Source organism: Lasiodiplodia theobromae (genome assembly GCF_012971845.1).
Source record: "Lasiodiplodia theobromae strain AM2As chromosome Unknown scaffold_13, whole genome shotgun sequence".
Lineage (NCBI taxonomy): Eukaryota > Fungi > Ascomycota > Dothideomycetes > Botryosphaeriales > Botryosphaeriaceae > Lasiodiplodia > Lasiodiplodia theobromae.
The window spans coordinates 849,274-867,003 of record NW_023336333.1 but is presented as its reverse complement, the minus strand read 5'-3'; the positions used below and the strand labels follow the sequence as shown (position 1 = coordinate 867,003).

Genomic DNA, 17,730 nt, shown 5'->3' with positions numbered 1-17,730 from the left:
AGTCGGTGCGAGACCATAGGCGGACTTTTTTGTTTGATTAGCAAGGATGACGCTGCCTCTCAGCGTCATGGTCAGCTGTTTGGCTGCGAGAGCCGCATCCTGCCTCTGCAGCCCGCAAGATACCGGACGCATGCCTCGTTGCTTCCCATTTGCTGCTCCATGTCTCAGACTGTTCTGGCTACGCACGTCAAACCTCCCTCTCATTCCAACCGCCAATGGCCTCCCCCGCGCTGAGATTGCGCATACGTACGACATTCTCGGCGCGACTAGAACAGCCTGTTGCTGCATCGGCACCCAAGCATGCATCGCCGGGCCGTAAAAGCCCCCAAGGGTTGCGGGATCGTGGGCGTGCGAGGCCAATCGGGCCAAGTCATACATATAATCCCCTCACCAACGGCGCATCATCTCCGCATACTTATAGGTGTTTGTGCCTGTTTAGGCACTCCGCCAGCCGCAGCCGTGAGGGGAAGCTCGCCAGCTCATCGTCGTGGCACTGCGGCCCTCAGCTGGACCGGGCTATTATGACGCTGCCGGCGTGAAGATGGCGTCCTGCTCGCGCCCGCTGTGCAACTTGTTACTCCGCTCTCTGGCAAGGGCGGGACTGTGCGTGTACCTGCAGGCGATAACAGCTCATAGCGCAGATCATGGCGGGCTCAGGGTCAACCAGGAGCCGTTCCTCAGGCCGCTCCCCAGGCCACCAAAAACTGAGTCCATGCCGCCATCGCCCGGAGCGATATCGTCATCGTGTAATAAGCCTTCAGAACCGCGACCGCTAGGGTAATGGCGTATGATACGTCAGCGATCGCGACAGCTGGGAAAAGGGAGCAGAGGCATGAGCGCGCGCACTATACAAACAGTCAGAGCTCCCCCGAGCGAGCGCGAGGGAACGTCCCGCTCGCAAGGTGCCGCCCGCCACAGTGGAGGCCGGATTTGATCGAATCGGTGGACTTTGCCGGGTGCAGCTCGGTTGGGCGAAGCGCGTTTTCTTTCCAGGCCAAGGCTGGGACCATGTGCGGCGTAGGCTCGCGCCGCCTGGGGCGACATGAGGCGACAGAGCAGCAGCTGGAGGCGGAGGCAGGCAGCTCAGCGGGTAAGTCTGGCGTGGATCGGCCCGAGTTGGCATCACCGTCTTTTCCTCCTCAGATCCCCCGACGCGCCTTGTGGGGTTTTTGGGCCCACCGAAGCTCCAGAGAAGCGGCAGAAGGACGTTTCAAGCACACCGCTCCTATTTCCGCAACGCGCCGCTGACACCACCCGCCCAGCACACGATGAGCCCGAAATGGCGCTTGACGGAACCATCGAAATGGCTTCTCCTCCGAAGCAGTTCCAAGCCCCGGGCCTCTTCCATCGCATGAGACATGACAACAGCATCCTTGCCCTTGTAGTCTCTGCTGATTACATCTTCGCCGGCACCGAGGGCGGTGAGATTCTGGTCTACGGCCTCGAGACCTACACCCGCGTCGCCATCATCGAGGGCCACCGCGGCAGTGTACTAGGGCTTTGCCTCTCGCAGGACCAACAATTGCTGTTCTCCAGCGCCGGCGACCGCATTGTGAACGTTCGTGCAGCCATCTAGCCCTTGTGTGCTCTCCCACAGCAGTGACTCACCTCCCACACAGGTCTGGAACACCCGCACCTTCGCCCGCGAGTACTCCATCTACTCCGCCTACGACATTGGCGATGTCTTCTGCGTTTCCTACTCGTGCGCCCTGCGCACCGTCTACCTGGGCGCGCAAAACACCAGCATCCAATGGTACAACCTGAACGAGAAGGACCGGCGCCCGCCACCCAAGCCGACTGCCCACCCCTCCTTCCGCGAAGACCGCTTCTTCGATTCGCTCGGCCCAGGTGGCATAAGGACTCCAAGGCCAGAATGCACGGATGCGCCGCGCGACGCAAAGGGCGGTCAGGAATTGGAAATTGATCAACAGTACATTCGCCAATTCGCCCACTACGGCTACGTATATTGCACGCTACTAGCAAGTGGCTCGGTGGCTGGTTACGCGGACAAAGAAATCTTGATTTCGGGTGGCGGGGACGGAGTTATCAAATTGTGGAGGCTGGACCAGGACAACGGAGGCGCTATCCAGGAACTGCATGCCCTTGATGATGGCAGAGAAGAAGGCAATGCCGTCCAATCAATGGTCTTGGATGGCACTTTCTTGTATGGTGGCCGTCCGGATGGCGAGATCAATGTGTGGGATCTTGAGACGAAGCAGCTTGTGCGCAGCCTCAAGACAAACGTTGGTGACGTCTTGACCATCACCATTGGCGGAGGCTTCCTTTTCGGTGCGGGAGATCGTGGTTTTGTGCAGGTGCGTGGACGTCCATCCGCAGTGATTGAGGCTGTTGCGCTGACGTATCGTAGAAATTCAACCGCCAATACGAACCGGTTGGCAGATTCGAGGCTCACGATGGCCTCGTTCTTGCCTCAGCATTTGGCACCTTCAACAACAGACCCGTCTACGTTACTGGCGGCAACGATGCCACCATTGCCGTCTGGGATGTGCGGGATTGCCAGGTCATCCCACCAAAATCTACAGCAACTAGCAATGGTAAGCAATCCGGCGCTTCTGGATGTTCTAATCTGATTTCATGTAGAGCAACTTTTCGAGTTTCTCAAGCGGTTTGTATCTTACCGCACCGTTTCTTCGAACCCACGGTACAAGGTGGACTGCAGAAGAGGCGCCTCCTACCTCCGGTCCGTTTTCAAGAATTTCGGAGCTGCTACCGAGATGCTCAACACCGAAGAACCCTACAATCCTGTGATATTCGCAAAATTCAGGGGCAATCCTGCTACGTCCAGCGACAGGAAGAAGATTCTATTCTACGGCCACTACGATGTGATTGCAGCTGAGAACGAAGACAGCAAATGGATTGTAGATCCATTTTCCATGGAGGGCATTGACGGCTACCTCTACGGCCGCGGCACATCGGATAACAAGGGTCCCATCATGGCCGCCATTTTCGCAGTAGCTGAGTTGTTAGAGGAGCAGGCCCTGGAGTCTGACATCATCTTCCTGATTGAGGGCGAGGAAGAGTCCGGTTCTCGCGGCTTCCCCGAAGCTGTACAGCGCAACAAAGAGCTCATCGGTGACGTCGATTGGATTCTTCTCGCTAACAGCTATTGGCTCGACGACCATGCGCCATGCTTAACATACGGTTTACGTGGGGTGATTCATGCAACCGTCCAAATCGAGAGCCCCCACCCGGACCTCCACAGCGGCGTCGACGGCAGCTCGCTTCTCGACGAGTCCTTGAAAGACCTGATTATGCTGCTCGCGAAGCTGACGGGGCCCCACGGCCGGATTGAGATCCCTGGCTTCTACGACCCCATCCCGCCCCTCAGCCCCGAGGAGAAGCAGCTGTACGACGAAATCGGCCACTCGCTCATCTCGCGCAACCCGGACCTGGGCGACCCGGAGGACCTGGTCAACTCGCTCATCCGCCGCTGGCGCGAGCCCTCGCTGACCATCCACCGCTTCCACACGTCGGGCCCCGAAAACTCGACCATCATCCCCCGCCTCGCCCGCGCCTCCCTGTCCATCCGCCTGGTGCCGAACCAGGAAGCGACACAGGTCGCGGCGGCCCTCACGGACCACCTGAACGCCGAGTTCGCCCAGATCGAGAGCAAGAACAAGCTCACCGTCACCATCGACCACCTTGCGGAGCCGTGGCTCGGCGACTTTGGCAACGAGATCTACAAGACGCTCGAGGCCGCCATCACGGACGAGTGGAAGCCCGTCCAGGAGCGCCGCCGCAGCTCCGTTGCTACGCTGTCGTCGAACCTCCGTCCCCAGACGGCGTCGTCTGCGTCCAATGGTCAGGGCAATGGTGGTTATTTCGATGCCGGAAATAACCCTCGCTCCCCGACGACGTCGTCGACGCTCGCTAACGGCAGTGTGACGCCTCCCGCCGAGAAGACCAGCGACGACCCCACCGTCTGGAAGCAGCCGCTCAAGCCGCTGTACATCCGCGAGGGCGGTAGTATCCCGAGCATCCGGTTCTTGGAGAAGGAGTTTGACGCGCCGGCTGCGCATCTGCCGTGTGGGCAGGCGAGCGATAGCGCGCATTTGGATAACGAGAGGCTGCGGTTGGTGAACTTGTATAAGAGTAAGGGTATTTTCAAGAGGGTGTTTAGGGATTTGCCGAGGAAATGATTGGGATGTCTGTGATGTGATGAAGGGACGTGGAGAGGAAGCGGGCGGGAGCAAGGGTGTTTGGTTCTGGTTCTGGTTCAGACCTTGTATTCTTATCTCGGAGTGAAGTCAGGAAAGGATTGGACTCTGGCTTTTTTTTTTCGGTGCGGCGTTTGTGATGGTCATGCATGCGGGGTTTGAGAATGATGGAGGGATGGGGAGGCGATTTGGTGAGTGGGTAGAGGTATCCGCGGTGTCTTTGGGGGAACGGAAGGTTAGCTGGGGAGAATGTGCTTGAGCTTTGTGTTTCTTGCATCGTTAGAACCGAGCATACCACAGGAGAGCATTTTAAGGGTGCACGAAGGAGCATATTAATGAGTATTCACATGGAGTCGAGCTGCACAGGGACTGCAAGTTTTGCATGGTTTCCGGTTTAAGTTCAAATCGCCTGCAACCTTATTGTCACTTTGCAATCACTACCATAGAAAGATGGTTAAGTCATCTATTATGGGATGCCGTAGTTCCATATTGCTCCCAGGCCCTGCCCTTATACGCGCTGGCCTTCGACTGCCATGCACCTATAAATGGCGTCTAAGAAAAGCGAAAGCTCGTGGTTCTTCCTGTTTGCCCTGATGTTGGAATTGGGTGAGTCTCCCAATTGGTGCTGGCGTTTGGGTTTATGGATTTTTCTTCTCCTTTCTCACGAAGCCAGTTCTATCAGTATTCAACAAAGAGGCAGTTGGAGCGTCCATCCAGACAAGAGCTCCAACTCTCCGGTTCTGTTGCTATACTTCATTGTCATGACTTTCGTTCCTATCTCCTGCCAGCCACGAGCGCGCGAATCATGCTCCCCTGACGCTTTCACCGTAGACTCTTGGTTCTTTAGACCTCTATAGAGTGTGAATGGCCAGCTCGTCATGCGCTCGGTCAGGATTGTCTCGCTCTCGTTGGCCTTGGCTCGGTGTTTTAAACGTTCGACGTCTTCAGTTCTGTTTTCGGAGACGACCCTACGCTCGATCCATCCCATCTACAATATTTATCCCTTCTCAGAGGTCTGAATCTGAACGTCGCCGAAACCTTCATCTCCTCGGCCGGCTCGATCCACCGGCACGTCCACTGGCATTTTATTATTATAGCTTTACGAATTGGCGAGATCGCGGGTGACTAAGAAAGGTAAAATTACTGATTCATTGATTTGGAAGACGCCCAAACGCATCAAGGTAGTAGCTGATGGACGTGCGGATAGATCGAGCCGGCTGATGCAGAGAAGATAGTATATGACCAGGGCGGGAAGCCCGCAGCCAACCATTCCAGTTCCTGCTGCTCGGCGCGCGAGTCGCACATGGGGCACTGCGACCACATCAACAACCGCACCAGCACGCCCTGTCTCGTGACACGACGACGACCACTCTTATTTATCTCGTACCTAACCATCCAGTGTGGACATATGCTTCTGATCACCTTGCACCGACGCTCGGTCGGCGCTCGCGCCAGCTGTGCGGCGGAGAAGCGCCAGCGCGGATGCGTGTCGCGGCATCTGGCGCAGGCTCGCTGCTGGGGGCGTTTATCTTTCTTCTGTTGATTATTGCTGCTGCTGCTGCTGCCGATCAAGTACCGTAGTAGCCGTGATGCCGATCGTTGTTGCTGCCACTGCTCCTCTGCGGCGCAGGTACGCGTGAAGCGGTCCTCGCGTAGGCGCAGGCTAAACCGGTATGCTGCCCAATCGTCGATGAATTGCGACTCTACGGAAATGAAGGGGATGCGGAAAGCGCGGCTGGTGGCGCGTAGGGAGAGGATATCGACAGTGTCGTCGCCGAGATGGTGTTTTGCCATGTAGTAGAGTAGTTCTAAGGGGAGGCGGTGGAGGATGCTATGCTCGAGGTTGTGAGAGGAGGCTGCGTCTATCTTGCTATAAATGGCATGGCCCTTGTCTGGTTTTGGGCATCGTTTTTTACAAGGACGCCGTGCGAAGGGAGACAAGCCGCACAGAAATGACATGGCGGGCTTAATAGAGGGCGCTGTTGAGGAAGAATAAGAAGAAGGATACGTTGCTCGTTATAAAGGCCATCCGGTTCAGGGTCCAAAGTTCTACCATGGGTGTAATAGCGTAGAGAATTATTCAACAAAAAGTTAACAACACCGTCATCACCCCTCCTCCTCAATCTGAGCCAGCCACCACTCACTGCTGGGCGACAGCATGTACCCCAAACGGCGGGTTATTTCCAACTCCACAACAGGCTCATCCGGAGCGGCGCCCGCAAAAAGCCTTGACCTCTTCCAGTACAAGCAAGCCATCATGTGGCAGCTGGGCTCGAGACACTCGTGGCTAGAAATCAGAATCTGCCCATCCCTGGACATGCCCGGGTCGCCCAAGTTCCACGGCCTCGTCCGAAACGTGCGCGGGTCCCCAAACTTGACGTGCCTACACACGAACACGCCCCCGGACTCCTCCTCCTCCTCGATTGCCGCCAGCACGCCCATGACGCGCTCCAGCGTCAGGCTCTCGCCGCGCCGCACCTCGCCCACCGCGACGACGACCCTCAGCTGCGCCCGCGGACCGAAGAGCCTCTCGGTCCCGCGGCCGCTGTAGATGACCAGCTCGGCGGCCCGCGGCCAGATCAGCTTCCTGCGGTGGCCACTACTGTCGTCTGCGTTGATGTATGCTTCGACTTCGCAGTGATGGCACTGCCACCGCGACAGGAACCACGACCGCATCGACGACAGCTCTCGGTTCGACGCCGCCGCCGCCATCGCCCTCGCCACCTTGTCGTACGTGAAGGCCTTGTGCCGACACATGCGCAAGATGCCCTCGGCGCCTTTGCAGCGCCGCTGCTCGGGCGTGCGGGCCAGTTGTGCGGAGGAGAAGAGGGACGGCGGGTGCGCGTCGACGCATGCGGAGCAGGGGCGCTGCTGCTGCTCGCTGTTGTTGTTGTTGTTGGCCTGCTGCTGCTGCTGGTGTTCTAGCCGCTCTGCGGCGCAGGCGCGCGTGAAGCGGTCGTAGTTTAGGCGCTTGAGGAAGCTGCGGGACGCACGGATGGATGATTCCGTCGGCGGTCCGGTGGTGGGGATGAGGAGCAGCGGGGTGCGGAAGGCGCGGCTGGTGGCGCTGAGGGCGAGGACGTCGGCGGCGTCGGCGGAGAGGTGATGGGTGGTCAGGTAGTAGAGTAGATCCAAGGGAAGGCGGTGGAGGATGCTGGGCAAGGCGTCATGGGAGGGGACGGAAATGGATGCGTCGTCTGTCGTGCTGTCGGTGACCTGGCAGGGAGGAGTGGTGGAGGTTTCGTGTGGGGAGGAAGGTGCGGTAGAGGTTATGTGTAGGGAGGATGGAGTGGTAGAGGTTTTTTGTGGTGTGGTGGCGGCATGGTCCTCGTCTGGTTTGCGGGATGGGCCGCAGAGAAACGGCATTGCGGGCTTACTAGAGTTTGGTGTATAGGGAGAATCAGACGCGCACATGGCTCCCTTTTATGACGGTTCTTTTGCTCAGGGTGCTACCATGGGTGTGATGGCGCAGAGGATCCATTAAAAAACCGGTATCACTTTCGAATACGTGTTTTAAGCATCTAATATTCCTTTTACGAAAGAATGTAACGATTGTAGGGCAGGTGCTAGTATGTAGGCCCTCCTCCCCTTCAGTGTCTCTAAAGCTTTAGCTATGTCTTCACTTCAACCTAGTTTATCTAGATTGCACAACAAACCGAAGCGACTTAACAAGTCCTCTTGGAGGAGCAATTGTTTGATCTCTGCTTCGCTGTCGACGTTCCAGTGGGGCTGAGTAGACCACAATTAGCTTAGACAGGGACGGTATCCCGAATGGTTGAGGGCTCAAGAACCACCCAGTTGCAGAGACCAGTAAACACGGAAGATCTGTATTCGTTGGAACTAAAACAATAGTGAGGAAACAACTCCAGACCGCACCAAGAAGTATGAAGCACTCCTCTTGTCAGTTCGGGTTTTTTTCTTTTATCATTCAAAGAAACACCAACACTTTGTGCTACGCTTATTCTCTATATATCGACGTGGCGAACATTGATTAATCATCACACCTCATTCGAAGGATACTGCACTACTTCTAGTGGCTTGAAATCCTCTTTGATGGTTCTCACGCTCGTGAAGCGCTGCAGATGAGCCATCGTGCCCGTCTTGTCATTCGTACCGGAGTCCCTGCTACCACCAAAAGGCTGTTGAGCCACAACGGAACCAGTGCACTTGGTGTTAAGGTACAGCATTCCAGCCGCATGCTTCAGTTCGGTCATGGCCTCGCGCAAAGCGTACGGATCTTTGGCGAAAATGCTACCAGTGAGAGCATAACGAGACGTGGTGTTCAGCGTCTCCAACGTCTGCTTCCACTCGCTGTCTGGGTACACATAGATGGCCAAGATCGGACCAAAGAGCTCGCGAGACATGATGTCATGCCGGGGATTGCTGGTGCGGTAGATGGTGGGGTGCACAAAGTAGCCCTCGTCCTTGGATGCCTTGCCACCGACAATCAGCTCCAGCTCTGGATCGTGCTTCGCATCCTCGATGACCTTGTTCAACCGGTCAAACGCTTGTTCGTGGATGACCGGCGTGATGAAATTGCTGTAGTCCTCGACACTGCCGACCTTTAGCTGCGGGATTTGTTCCTGCAGGATTTGCTTGAACTCAGGCCAGGCGGACTCGGCGACGTATACTCTGGAGTTTGCTGAGCACTTCTGCCCCTGGTACTCAAACGAAGCGCGAATGGTGTTCAGAGCAGCATTTCGGATGTCTGCGGAAGGATGAACGATTCCCCAGTTCTTGCCGCCCGTTTCGCCGATCACGCGGGGGTAGGAGTTGTAGACTCCATCGCCGATGGCATTGCCGATCTTCTTTTGCAGGCCCTTGAAGACTTGGGTCGATCCGATATAACTCAGAGCACCGAATTCGGGCCGCTTGAGAATAGAGTTGGTTACCTCCTCCGCGTCTCCGGGGAGAAACTGAATGACATCCTTCGGCAGGCCGGCTTCGATGAGGATCTGATGGAGAAGCCAACTTGCATGCAATGCGTAGTCGGACGGCTTCCAGATGACTACATTTCCGAGCAGTGCCGCTGGGCCGATCAGGGTAGCACCGAGGGCCGTGAAGTTGAACGGGGCAATGGCATAGACAAAACCCTCGAGGGGACGGTACTCCAGCTTGTTCCAGTCACTGTCGGATTGGACTTTGGGTTGTTGCGAATAGAGCTGCCAGGCCTCTTGTATGTAGTACTTGAAGAAGTCGACGGTTTCGGCGGCGGCGTCGATCTCAGCCTGCCAGATGTTCTTGCCCTGTCCCAGCATCGTAGCCGCCACAATGTCTGAGCGATACTTTCCCGATATCAACTCGCACGCGCGGAGAAAGATTGCGGCGCGATCTTCAAAAGGCATGGCTTCCCAGGCTGGCTTGGCTTTCAGTGCTGCATCTACTGCTTCGTTGGCCTGTTGCGGCGTCGCTGTAGCGTAGTTTGCTACAATCTCGTCATGCTTTGAAGGATTTTTCTGCTTGCGGGATTGGTGTGTCTCGACCTTGCCACAAAGTCAGCATGGAGCTACAAATGATATATTGGGAGATTGGGCCATACATTGACACCGTTTATCTTGATAGGAACATCCACTGGCAGCTGCCCTTTCAGCTTCCTCAAGGATGCTGTGAGCTCGGCTCTTTCTGGGGAGTTTTTCCGGTAGTCAAGCTGCAAATATGGTCAAAAGATAAAAGCAAAAGGTTGAGGCATTTCGAGCTGCAGTGGCATAACATACCAGCTTCTCATTTTCAAACTTTGGGGGATGCCATAGACTTAGAGCCCTGCGCAATGGGTGAATAGCAGTGACATTGCTGGGAAACCTGGCCCGTGAGCGAGTGGCACTGACGCGGCTTGGCAAGGAGAACGATTTCATGATAGAATAGAGTTGATCGCCCCTTTTGCTCTAACTAGAGAATGTACCGAATAGCTTACAGTCAGTCCTATTAAATCTTTAACATGAGCATGATTCTTCGGGTCGAAATTCCGACCCCCACTGTCCTGATGCAGCGCCGGCGGATGTGTCCGACTTTCCGGAAGTCCCCCACCGAGGGCAAGCTACCTTTGCATTATCTCTGATAGCATTTCCCAATTCCGGGTAGCATAGCTAGCTTATCGTAGTTGCCATCCGAGTATCAGTTCGCAGATTCGCGTTGTCCGATAAGCCCCCCTCCCGTACCCCTCACGCTCCGGACTCGCACGTGATTCCCTGCTTTTTGAGTTGGGCATCTTGATAGAGGACAGCCAAGCATGGTAACAGATAAGAAACACTATCGGAACGCCCTTCCGGTAGTCAGGAAGATGGGACCGCTCTTCTCAATTACTGCTGACGGATATATTTGTGTACCATATGCCTTGCTTGAATATATGAACTCCAGTTCACTGGAACCATGTTATGCGGTCAATTTAAACAGCCCGGAAAGATGGCATTATCAACAGTCCTCCGCACCAGATCCACGAAGTCCCATGGCTTGCGGCGTGTCAGCAGTGCGGCAACAACAACCGTGTACCACGCTCATGAACGCAAGGAGGTCACCGCTATGTCAAGGCTGCCAACAACAGTTCTCCTCCGATCTTTGGCATTCACATCTCTCATGTCTTCAAAATGGCTTCTGAAGCCTTCGATAGCTTTCCTGGGTGTCATGACTGGCTCCAAGTCTGCGTTCCTCAATCCAGATAAGAACCCCCTTATCAACCGGCTTCTGAAATGGACCATTTACGACCAATTCTGCTCTGGTACCAATCCTAGAGAGGTTCGAAAGTCGGTGGCGACTCTCAAGAGCATAGGATACCAGGGCGTCATCCTCACCCACGCCAAGGAGATCGTTCTTGACGAGTCTCAGCGGACTCTGACGGCTGGAGCGGGGCCAGTACAAAATTCACAATACCATGAATTGGTCGAAAGATGGAAGCACAGTTCCATGGAGACACTGCGCATGGTCGGTCCAGGAGATTTTCTTGCTTTGAAGTGAGTTCCCCACTCATACTCCACCAACTTCCCATGTCCCTTTTTCTGACCAATTCCACGCTTTTAGACTCACCGGCGCGGGACCAATGGCAGTAGATGCACTGCGCTCTCAAAAACCAATGCCAGATGCGGTAGACCACGCGCTCACCCAGATCTGTGAAGAAGCGCGCAAACAAGGCTCTCGGGTGTGGGTCGACGGGGAGCAACAAGTCCTCCAGCGCGGCATCGACGAGTGGGTCATCGAGCTCATGCGACGCTGGAATAAAAACGGACAAGCGCTGGTCTACAACACTATTCAGGGCTATCTGAAGGGCTCCAACGCCAACGTCGACCGCCACATCTCCTTGGCAGCCGCGGAGGAATGGACTCTGGGTATCAAGCTCGTGCGCGGAGCTTACATCGAGCACGAAGTCCGCTCCTTGATTCACGACACCAAGGAGGACACGGATCGGTCCTACGATGCTATTGCGGAGAAACTCATCAGCCAGAAACTCCCCCCTGAGGCTCAGGCACGGGGTCTGAGTTTCCCCAGCTCAGCCCTATTCTTGGCTACTCACAATGCTGCGAGCGTGTCCAAGGCATGTGCTATGCATCGCGCCCGCCTCATTGCGGGATTGCCAACAACGTCGATGGAGTGTGGTCAAATTGTCGGGATGGCGGATGAGCTGGGGTGCGAGTTGATCTCCAATTATGAGAGATGTTTGGCAGATGCTTCCGCGGAGAAAGCGAGAGCACCGAAGGCGTTCAAATGTCTGACTTGGGGGTCAGTTGGGGAATGCATGGGCTTTCTACATCGTCGAGCCATCGAGAATCGAGGAGCGGTGGAGAGGACAAAGCATATGGTAGCTGCGCTGAGGGAAGAGCTCTGGCGAAGGATATGGGGAGTAGGAAGGAAGGAATAGACAGCCGCAGAAAGTAGTTGCGGTGAATGACTCTCTTTCAAGCTCTTCTGGCTCTTCTGGGTTGTGCGTTCGTACTTCAATGCTCAGAATTCTTAAACCATTCGTCTACATGACCATTCGATATGAAAAGACTGGGCTTCCAATCAAGCTTTCTTCGCGGCGCTGGTATTAAAGGCAGAGCTTACCACACCACGAACGCAGTGGTTATGTGAGCTTAATGACCGCTATATTTGAAACTGATTTTCTTGATTGGTAGAAGTGGAGGTATTTGTCTACAGTATATATCTACATATCCTCCCTCGCCTTATCCAAAGCAGAAAGAAACTCACTCTTCGAACACTCATCCCCCCAATGCTTCCTCGGCAGCTCAAAAGTCGACGTAATCCGCCCATACGCCATGCCACCCAGCTGCCCAAGCGGCCTCAACTTATTGATATCAATATGGCTCACATCCTTATCCGCCGCATCCTCGCGCACCCAGAACCGCGTCGCCTTAATCAACACCATCCCCGCCACACTCATGCCCTCCCGCTGATGATCCCGAAACTCCTTAACATCAACCACCTTGCCCTCGACGCTAAACACCGACTCCCGCACCCGCGCCGGCCGCACCGTCGACGCCGGCGCCTCGTGCAACCCGGAAATATCCCACTCGGACACGCCGTACGGCGCGTCGATGGCGGTCGCGTTGACGGCCTCGACCATGTTCTCCGACACGGCGTTGATGACGCACTCGCCCGTCTCTTTGAGGTTGCGGTACGTGTCTTTCTCGCAGCCGGGCCGCGCGGAGAAGCCGACGATGAACATGGGTGGGTCGTGGTCGATGACCTGGAAGTAGCTGAATGGCGATAGGTTTTTAGTCACGCTGCTGTCGCCGGATACGGTGCTGATGAAGCCGATGGGACGCGGCGCGATGCCCGAGATGAGGAGGCGGTAGTTGTTGACCGTGGGCCGGTCGGGGGCGTACGGGTCGACTTCGATGTGTTTAACGTGTGGGTCGTGGCCGGCGACGCCTTTACCGTAGTGCCAGTCCGGATCAGGGTTCTTGGTTACTTCGATGGGGGCGTTGGAGTGGTCGAAGTCGGGGCGGTGGGCGAGGACTTTTTCGAAGTTGTGGACTTTGTCGACGATTTTGTATTGGGCTTGTGCGGTTTTGGTTGCTTCTGCTGTGGCAGAATCCATTTTGACTGAAGATGAAATTCCTCTGTGTAGTTGGAAATGCGAGAGACATCTGGTTGTTTACTCAGAAGGAAATTCTTTTAAGGCTACATTCACACTCACCTTCGAGTATATTGAAGGCGGGAAAAGATCCCGCGTGCTGCCATGACGAGAATTGATCAGTGAATAGCGTCCGTGGGACTTTGTCAGAGCATATCTTGCTCTGGCCTTGTTGATTAATATTCACACAATGTTGTTGGAATCATTCGCCGACGATAGCCGGGTAAGAAGCGTGTGCGGGATGCAATGCCGCAAGCCCGGAACGCGATCCCGTCCATTGCGGCATCGTGGACGCGGGCCACTATCGGACATGGAGCCGCAACGATATACTAAAGTGACGTGTGAGTGATCTCCGGACAACTCTTTATCGGCTTTCACTTGAACTGTCTGAGTCTATACTCGGATGGATCTCTGTCAATGTTTTCTACATCGACTCCTCGCGGAATGGCGACATCGGAGCGCTGGTCCGACGCTCGCTTAGTCCACTTTACCACCTACCTGCTGATAAACTTCCACACAGAAATCGACCACCTCATCTAAGTCACATTTCTTACCTTCATTTTCCCGACAATGCTCGGATGCATCGGTCTATTTCTTTGGTCCGCAGACTCGTGATTGTACCGCAAGGTGGGAAAGTCAAGCAATGAGGAATATAGGTATCGCCGAACTGAGGTCTGCTGCATCAAAAATGCGGGGTAATAGATAAGACCTGTGGAGAACTACGCCCTAGTACATCTTGATACGACAGCACTATCCTGCTACTATTGGCCATTCGTGATTGGACTTGACATGATAGTCGAACTTAAAGTCGGAACGCTGCCCCGACCCTTTGGCATTCTTCGTAGCCGTCAGTTCAACTGCGGAAGCATTGATCACTATGCCCACTTCGGCGCATCAAGGCAGGGTGAGAAAGAAGATTTCAAAAGCGTATGGGAGGTCATACCTACTTTAATAACCTCATCTGCTGACACCACAAAGCTGCGACAGATGTCGGGTGATGAAGGTGAAGTGTTCCGGTTCGCAACCGTGTTCCAGATGTGCTCGGAAGAATGAGCGGTGCCACTATGCGGCCGAAGTCAAGCGCGTATCCGTTTCGGAGAGGTAATTAGCCAAGTAATTCGGAACGGTATCGAGATGGAGCCCGGAAAGCTAAAGAGCTATACTACGCAGTTACCTTCGGGAGCTGGAAAGCCGGAACAACCAAATTCTGTCCCCGGTCCCGAGTACGAGCTCAGAAATATTCTGTCAAAACCCTGCACCAGAGGCTAGTCAGGTTGCATCAAACAGCTTGCTGTCAGCACAATCCGGTAATCCGACGCGATGTGCTGTCTCGGAGGAAGACACAGAAGCGGGTGAGGCTTCATATGATCATTGTTTCTAGGCACGTGCTGATTTGTACAACGCTGATCTAGACCTACCTACCCATTTCCCCACAACTCGACACCTTCTATCCCAATTCTCCGTAACGGAGGGACACGAGAGCGATTTCGGCACAAATTTCCGGCAGAATCCCTTAGCCGATAACGACTATACCTTCGCTGAGAGAGGCGGGAGGTTTTGTAAGTAAATGCTTCTGACAGTGTTACCTTGACTTTTTACTAACCCTCGCCTCCAAAGGGTACATGGGGCCTTGTTCCTCATGGTCGTTCTGCAGACGCGTCTTGTCCCTGCTTGGATGGCGATTACCCGAATCCATTTTTCACCCAGACCCCGGCCACTTTGATGGCGAGAGTTTCCGCTTACGCTGGACGCCCCTGGGCCATGATGAAATCCCAGATGTATCCAATGTGCCACCCATGGACTATGCCCTGTTCATGTTCAGCGCTGCCAAATTCTATCTGGGTTCAATTTTATACATAATTGACGAAGCAGAGTTCATTCAAAGTATCCACGAATTCTATGATGACCCCTTAGCAAAGGCTAAGTCATCGAGACATTGGTATGCTCAATTTCTCCTGATTATAGCCTTCGGGAAAGCTTCTCTTGCCAACGAAAGGTCTCGCGGGGGGCCATCGGGCTACCAGTATGCTGCCAGAGCCATGGCCTTGATGCCAGATCTTGCAGGACTAGCACCTGATCCCATACAGGCAGTTCAAGCGTTAGCCCTAGGCGCAGTCTATCTTCAGTCCCTTGACATGAGGGTTGGCGCTTGCTATCATGTAGGTCATCCAATACCGCCTTCAAGCCTGCTACTAACACAACATTTTGCATTAGATTGGACACGCATTGCGTATTTGCATAGTCGAAGGATGGCATCGCCACATGCCGGAAGAGGTGGTAGGCATTGAACACTCTCGTCGGTGCAACATTGTCTTCTGGGTCGTCTATAGACTGGACCGCGAGTTTGGGCCTCTCATAGGTACCCCTTGCTCCATCGGCGACGCCGACATCACCACAAAGCTTCCTTCAGAGATGGATGAATCTCTTGATGCATTGAACATGACCTTACATGTCCGACTCTCGCGCTTCATGGCCCGTATTTTGACCGGTATGTGGACCGTATGACAACTCCATGCTCTTTGACTGACGACACATTTGACAGGTATCTACGGAGTTGGAAAGCAATTCAACGGGTCTCTTGTACCAAATACACAAGAAGTTCTAAGGGAGCTTGCCCAACTGTCTAAGGACATAAATGACCTTCTCAGTACTCATTTCCAGGGATCAATCAGCAAAGCGTCCAGGATGGCTCTGCGTCTGATATTGTCTTACCACCATGTATGAAACAACCAGCTCAGGCTTTTTTTTTACTTTCTAACGACTACAGTGCGTCGTTTTGACCACACGCCCTTTGGTAATGTGTGCCCTGCACATACACATCAAACAAGCAGAAACCTTTAGGCGCCGACCGAGTTCGCTATCTGCGCCTGTCGTATCTCTTCTGCAGTCGTGTGTAGACTCAGCACTGAAAATACTACGCACTCTTCGCATAATGGCTGATGAAGATCTTTTGGGTTAGTTACACAAGTACGGTAAAGTACGGTAAAATATCAATCCCGCTGACTATTATTGCAGAAGCTTTCCTTCCCTTTCAACTGGAAGATGCGTCATCCTCCGCCTTCATTCTTTATCTAATCCGCACCATTAACCCTGCGCTGCTCACGGATGAGAAATGGCCTGAAGATGTTCAGTATGTCATAGACAAGATGATCTCAAAGGGCAGCGTAGCGGCGCCTTTGCGGAAGTGGGAGCTCGGCCAATTGGAGGACGCTCTCGTGGCCCTGAGCCCTGTTGGTAACGAGGCGCCGACGCCGTCTGCGAGCGCCCACACTGAACCACAACACCAAGAACATCAGACTGAAATGTCCCCTGCGCATGCCGTCGATTCTGGATGGGATACGTTTCTGGAAAATGGAATGATTGGGATATCGCCGACTGAGATGTTGGATCTGGCAGCGCAACTCGAAGTGGACAGCAATTTTGTGCCACAGGTTATGGGTTGGTAGATATGTGTGGAAAATGTGCCGTAAGAATTGGAATCTACAAGGTACCAAAGCCCTTTTGTCCTAAGCATGTGCATTACCATTTCCATGTGCCAAGAAGGCTCCAAATAATAACGAAGACCGGGAATAACTTAGGTCGTATAAACACATTTGCGGACACCGGTATTCCGGTCCGACTTCTTTCATACCACCTCGGAATCTACTTCCGATGCGGGGGAACATCTCCCAGCACCGTCGATGGGGCTAGGAAATACAACTGGACAGCGCCTACGGTTGAATTTGCACCCTCTACATATAGACCGAACAATAAACGTTCCTTCACACGACACACACGACACGTACCCCTCACCATGATGCTCAAATCTAACATCCTGCGCACATGCCTTAACCCTCATCACTTATATCTTTCAGCTCGAACCCCTCCTCTTGGCCATGTGCGGACCTTTTCCACTGCGAAGATGCCAAAGAAAGAGTTCCTCTGCCTGTTGCCAGACAAGCCGAACGTGTCGGAGCAACGCAAGATAGCTGGGCCGTAAGTGCTGTAGTTGCCCTTTCTGTATTTCTGCTTTACGCATGCAAACTTAATTCTGGCTTTCTTAAAGGCTACACTATGAGCAAATCACACCTCAGATAGCATCCGGTACTCTTGTGGTAGGAGGTAAGCTGTTCAATCATGATGGCGCGGTTGATGCACTGCGGGCTTCATCTGCTGGTTCTGACCAAATTCTCAGGCGGAACGTATGAACAGCATCCAGTGGAGGGTAAGCCTGCTCGACAAACAGGCAGCATGATCATCTACGCAGCAGAGAGCGCCGATGAGGTCTGGGAAATTATCAAGAGCGACGTTTACGCTGCCCACGGCGTTTGGGACCTGGATAAGGTCCAGGTGATTCCGGTATGCCAGTCCATTCCATGTTACTCTTTTGTATGGTAGCGTTATCACTGACTGCGAATGACTCAGTATGTATCCGCTGTCCGGGTGCCCATGCCCTCCGGAAAGTAGAACCGAGCTCGGGAACATCGGAACGGGAAGTCCACGCCGAAT

The 17,730-nt window shown here is 54.2% G+C and overlaps 6 protein-coding genes across 6 annotated transcripts; 3 read left to right on the top strand and 3 right to left on the bottom strand.

Annotated features, from left to right (window-relative positions):
* Positions 1–1,008: 1,008 nt before the first annotated feature.
* LTHEOB_5038 (Beta-Ala-His dipeptidase) lies at positions 1,009–4,160 on the top strand (the record flags this gene model as incomplete). The annotated part of the gene is made up of 5 exons (XM_035514139.1): positions 1,009–1,090; positions 1,263–1,558; positions 1,620–2,315; positions 2,369–2,555; positions 2,602–4,160. The coding sequence occupies 5 exons, from the start codon at positions 1,009–1,011 to the stop codon at positions 4,158–4,160; spliced, it is 2,820 nt and encodes a 939-aa protein (XP_035374480.1).
* Positions 4,161–6,284: 2,124 nt separating this feature from the next.
* On the bottom strand, positions 6,285–7,544 carry LTHEOB_5037 (Eukaryotic translation initiation factor 2; the record flags this gene model as incomplete). The annotated part of the gene is made up of 1 exon (XM_035514138.1): positions 6,285–7,544. The coding sequence occupies one exon, from the start codon at positions 7,542–7,544 to the stop codon at positions 6,285–6,287; it is 1,260 nt and encodes a 419-aa protein (XP_035374479.1).
* Positions 7,545–8,176: 632 nt separating this feature from the next.
* LTHEOB_5036 (Delta-1-pyrroline-5-carboxylate dehydrogenase, mitochondrial) lies at positions 8,177–10,030 on the bottom strand (the record flags this gene model as incomplete). The annotated part of the gene is made up of 3 exons (XM_035514137.1): positions 8,177–9,661; positions 9,718–9,825; positions 9,893–10,030. 3 exons carry the CDS (start codon positions 10,028–10,030, stop codon positions 8,177–8,179), a joined length of 1,731 nt encoding a protein of 576 aa, XP_035374478.1.
* Positions 10,031–10,748: 718 nt separating this feature from the next.
* LTHEOB_5035 (Proline oxidase) lies at positions 10,749–12,024 on the top strand (the record flags this gene model as incomplete). The annotated part of the gene is made up of 2 exons (XM_035514136.1): positions 10,749–11,122; positions 11,190–12,024. 2 exons carry the CDS (start codon positions 10,749–10,751, stop codon positions 12,022–12,024), a joined length of 1,209 nt encoding a protein of 402 aa, XP_035374477.1.
* Positions 12,025–12,309: 285 nt separating this feature from the next.
* Positions 12,310–13,206, bottom strand: LTHEOB_5034 (Nitrilotriacetate monooxygenase component; the record flags this gene model as incomplete). Its single annotated transcript, XM_035514135.1, has 1 exon — positions 12,310–13,206. One exon carries the CDS (start codon positions 13,204–13,206, stop codon positions 12,310–12,312), a length of 897 nt encoding a protein of 298 aa, XP_035374476.1.
* A 2,968-nt stretch (positions 13,207–16,174) lies between these two features.
* LTHEOB_5033 (Fungal specific transcription factor) lies at positions 16,175–17,688 on the top strand (the record flags this gene model as incomplete). Its single annotated transcript, XM_035514134.1, has 6 exons — positions 16,175–16,196; positions 16,258–16,680; positions 17,097–17,217; positions 17,288–17,343; positions 17,417–17,580; positions 17,647–17,688. 6 exons carry the CDS (start codon positions 16,175–16,177, stop codon positions 17,686–17,688), a joined length of 828 nt encoding a protein of 275 aa, XP_035374475.1.
* Positions 17,689–17,730: the final 42 nt, after the last annotated feature.